Genomic DNA, 4,761 nt, shown 5'->3' on the forward strand with positions numbered 1-4,761 from the left:
AACTGATCTCGGAATTAAACAAAAATGGATTTTTAATCGAAAAGCTCATCAGCCCCACACCCTCCACTTCATTTTTGCCTGGCCTTGTCCACCCGGGCCTGCACCTCTCAGCCTGCTGGACCAAAGCACGGTTGAGTTGGGCGCCGGGCCTGCCTCTAGGAAGGGATGAAGAACCTCCTGAGGAATCCCCGCGCGGACACCCCGTCTGGGATCAGTCCCTGTCCCAGGGCGAGCGCATTTGCCAAAAAAAAAAAAAAAAGCCTGGCTCTGGGATTTTTTTTTTAACTTAATACCCTTATCTTTGCTTTGCAGCCGGAAGGTCGACTCTAAGCCTTCTCTCCTGGTCTTCTCCTTCGAGAGTTCGGCACCATCCCTCATGCCACCACCAGAGTTAGCAAAGGGATAGAACTTTCCTAGGGAGGTGCAGTGTCCCCGCTGCGCCTTCCCGGTTCCTTCCCTCGGAGAGATTCCTGTTGCACCGGAGGGAGCATGAGCGACTCTCTTTCCCCAGACCTCCTGCCCCTAAATGTGGGTGGAGGCGGAAGGCTGATTCTGTTTATTATGTAAACCTTTAAAGCCACGTGCGCTTGGCGCCGTGGAAGCACCCTTGGCTCCCACCCAAACAAAGCCGTAAGAGGTAGGGGAGCTCAGGGGCCTGGGTGGGAGAGAGACCCGACCCGCGTGGCCGCTCCGAAGCCGGTCTTTAAGGGTGCGCTTTCTCCCTCCGGGGCTGGGGGTGTCCCCTTTAAACTCCCCCCACCCCTCCACGACCCTGTTCTGAGAGCGTCCTCACCCCGGGCCCGCCAGCCTGGGGGTCGGGGTGGACCCCCGCCCAGCCTGCGCGGCCCATCAGCCGGGTCCGGGGAAGAGCTGGAGGAGGAAGGCGCGCGGCGGCGGCGGAGTGGGGGTGGGAATGAGGGGGGCGCCGGCCGCCGCTCCCATTGGCTGCGCGGCCGCCCCCTCGCCGCGCCGCGCGCCCCTCGCCACGCGCCCGGCCCGCTCCCGCCCGCAGCCTGGGAGCGGGTTCCCGCAGGACGGAGGACGCGCAGGGGCGGGACCGGCCTCCCCGCCCCGCTGCCGACCCCGGGCGCGCGGGGATAAAACCCGGCTGGCGGCGCGGGAACCCCGGGTCCTGTGGCCTCCGGAGCGCAGAGAGGCGGGGCCGGGGCGACCGGCTGCCTGCCCCCGCCCCTCGGAGCCGGCACGGGAGCAGGGCGCCCCGTGCGCGGGCACACGCCGGCCAGAGCGCCGAGCCGGGCCCTGCAGCCGGCGATGAAGAGATCCCGGGAGCGGCGGCTGGAGCCGGCGGAGACATTTCCTGCGCCCGGGGCTGCTGCTCTCGCCGCCGCTTCTTGAAACTCCCCAAAGTTGAGAGGCAGCGAGAGGCTGCCGCCCGCCGGGAGCCGGAGGGAAAGGAACTCGGAAGATGCGAGAGTGACAGGCGGAGACAGACAGACGCACAGACCTTCAGAAGACACCACCGTCGGCGGCCTCTTCCCGGAGCCCTTCAGGCTTCCCGGCTCGGTGAGTTGCTCTCTGGACGAGTGGCTTGCGAAGTATTTCCGTTTGATTGTTTATAGGATGCGTTTGTGTATTTTTGTGTCTGTTGGAGGGAGTTTAAAAAAAACGACGCAGGATGCACGTTACAAAAATATAGAGTTTCTGCTGTTGAGACGGTTTTATTGATAGAAGGTGACTGTAAATGTCTGTACGCAGGAGGAACTCAGGAGGAATTGCGTTTAACAGTAAAAAGACAACATAGGCTCCCCAGGGTGAAATAAAACCTTCATTTCAAAAGTTATTGGAAAGAAAGCAAGGTATGACTTAAAAGGGTTAACTGGTGGTAGTTAACTTTGCTTTTTCACTCCTCTTTAAATATTGATTGTTTACCAGGTTCACTGGTGGGAGGCTGAGCTGGTGGAAAAGGCGCCTGGAAGAGACTTAGAGGCGACCATAATGTCTTTACGTTTACACACACTGCCCACTCTGCCTGGCGTTGTCAGACCGGGCTGCAGGGAGCTGCTGTGTTGGCTGGTGATCACGGTGACTGTGAGCCGTGGCGCCTCCGGGGTGTGCCCCACCGCTTGCATCTGTGCCACTGACATTGTGAGCTGCACCAACAGAAATCTGTCCAAGGTGCCTGGGAACCTCTTCCGACTGATTAAGAGACTGGATCTGAGTTATAACAGAATCGGCCTTCTGGATGCCGAGTGGATTCCGGTATCGTTCGTAAAGCTGAACACCCTGATTATTCGTCATAACAACATCACGAGCATTTCCACGGGCAGTTTTTCCACAACTCCAAATTTGAAGTGTCTTGACTTATCATCCAATAAGCTGAAGACCGTGAAAAGCGCAGTGTTCCAAGAGTTGAAGGTTCTGGAAGTGCTTCTGCTTTTCAACAATCACATTTCCTATCTCGATCCTTCTGCGTTTGGAGGGCTCTCCCAATTGCAAAAACTCTACTTAAGTGGAAACTTTCTCATGCAGTTTCCCATGGATTTGTATGTTGGAAGGTTCAAGCTGGCAGAACTGATGTTTCTAGATGTTTCCTATAACCGGATTCCATCCCTGCCAATGCATCACATCAATTTAGTGTCAGGCAAACAGCTGAGAGGCATCTACCTTCATGGAAACCCCTTTGTCTGTGACTGTTCCCTTTACTCGTTGCTCATCTTTTGGTATAGACGGCACTTTAGCTCAGTGATGGATTTTAAGAATGATTATACCTGTCGCCTGTGGTCTGACTCTAGGCACTCCCAGCAAGTGCTTCTGCTCCAGGATAGCTTTTTGAATTGCTCTGACAGCATCATCAATGGTTCCTTCCGTGCACTTGGCCTTATTCATGAGGCTCAAGTCGGGGAAAGGCTGGTTGTCCACTGTGACAGCAAGACCGGTAGTGCCAATACGGACTTCATGTGGGTGGGTCCAGATAACAGACTGCTGGAGCCAGATAAAGAGATGGAAAACTTTCACGTCTTTCCCAACGGAACTCTGGTTATAGAAAGTCCTCGTTTTGAGGACGCTGGCGTGTATTCCTGTATTGCCATGAATAGGCAACGCCTGTTGAATGAAACTGTGGATGTCACAATTAACGTGAGCAATTTCACCGTGAACAGGTCCCATGCTCATGAGGCATTCAACACAGCTTTCACCACGCTTGCAGCCTGTGTGGCCAGTATCGTTTTGGTACTTTTGTACCTGTATCTGACGCCCTGTCCCTGCAAGTGTAGACCCAAGAGACAAAAAAATGTGCTAAACCAAAGCAATGCCCACTCATCTATTCTCAATCCCGGCCCGGCTGGCGATGCCCCGGCTGATGAACGGAAGGCAGGTGCTGGTAAAAGAGTGGTGTTTTTGGAACCGCTGAAGGACACCGCGGCGGGACAGAATGGGAAAGTCAGGCTTTCTGCCAGTGAAACGGTTCTAGCTGAGGGCATCTTAAAGTCCGCAAGGGTGAAATCCGACTCAGATTCCGTCAACTCCGTGTTTTCAGACACACCCTTTGTGGCGTCCGCTTAATTTTGTGCCTGTATTTGTACGGTGTAGTAATTCAGTCTCTCCATATTTAACTTTGTGTGTGGTCTGCAAAATAAACAGCAGGACAGAAATGGTGTTTTGTTTTTTAAAAGACAACCAAATATACTAAAATAGACAACTATGTACTTGGGGGATTTGGGGAGAAATTGCAGGGAAAAAAAAAAGACAACCAAAGAGTCTCTTTAAATGGTTCATGGGAAGTGTGATAAAACACTTGGGTTCCTCAGGATGCCAGAGAAAGATGAGGTTGTTTTCTCAAGTTTAAGGTCTAGATGACACTATCTTAGTCTTTAGCACCACTGGCAATTTCAAAGCCGGCCCCGGAGATGATTGATATGACTTACAGTGTCCTTTCATTCAGGATTCTTGAAAGAAAAAGTAAATTTCATGTATTATTAGTGTTCTTTAAAAATTCAGGATTCTGGAAAAATAAATTTCATGTATTAGTGTTCTTTAAAAAGAGACTTTACTAACTTATTAGGACCAAAGTTGAGTTATTTTAAAGAAAAGCGTTCGTGTCCTATTTTACTTTTAAAAGATGTACAAGGAAGAACCAAGCAGCAGTTATTTGTAAAGCACCAAATAAAGTTAGATTTGGGAATAATTCAGCTAATTTCATCATTTTAGACCAGAGTAAACAGACTACGCTGATAAAATTTACTGGGTAATGCCGTGTCCCATCTGGTGTAAGAGAAATAGTGCAATAAAGGTACATTTGTGACTGTCTTCTTTCCATTCTGCGCATTTTCTATCCTTGTACAAAAGCTCTTGCTGAAAAGTCCCAAGTCATCATTATTTGCCATAAATATGTAGGTGTCAAGACCAAAATGTCTGAGTAACTTCTTAAACCTTTGTCCTAGCAGACTAATCTTTGTTTATATGCTTGTGTGTATGTAAATCTTATATGAACTATTAAGCAGATCTCACTGTATTGTGCTTTAGACATTTGAATTAATGTAAATATATGTATTCTGTGACTTGATGTTCTGTTTTGACTGTTTAAAAACATAAATCTGAGATGTTTTGTGTGATTAGATTGTTCTCCTTTGTGTAAAGTACCCTCTATAGCAAATCTGTCTCCAGAGTTCTTTGAGTTACAGTCAGAATTTATTATTTTTTAAGGGGAGAAAAGGCTTTAAAGTGTTTTACACGTTTTACTCTGATACCATGACGCACTTCAGCCAGGCTCGGAAGACACATAAGCTCCGATTTGGCAACACT

General features: G+C 50.1%; 1 protein-coding gene across 1 annotated transcript; it reads left to right on the forward strand.

The window, feature by feature from the left end:
* The first annotated feature begins 1,130 nt into the window (after positions 1 to 1,130).
* Positions 1,131 to 4,522, forward strand: AMIGO2 (adhesion molecule with Ig like domain 2). Its single transcript, XM_046673514.1, has 2 exons — positions 1,131 to 1,524; positions 1,894 to 4,522. The coding sequence occupies exon 2, from the start codon at positions 1,957 to 1,959 to the stop codon at positions 3,520 to 3,522; it is 1,566 nt and encodes a 521-aa protein (XP_046529470.1). The 5' UTR covers positions 1,131 to 1,524; positions 1,894 to 1,956; the 3' UTR covers positions 3,523 to 4,522.
* The last annotated feature ends 239 nt before the right edge of the window (positions 4,523 to 4,761 follow it).

This window comes from Equus quagga, chromosome 1 (genome assembly GCF_021613505.1).
Source record: "Equus quagga isolate Etosha38 chromosome 1, UCLA_HA_Equagga_1.0, whole genome shotgun sequence".
Classification (NCBI taxonomy): domain Eukaryota; kingdom Metazoa; phylum Chordata; class Mammalia; order Perissodactyla; family Equidae; genus Equus; species Equus quagga.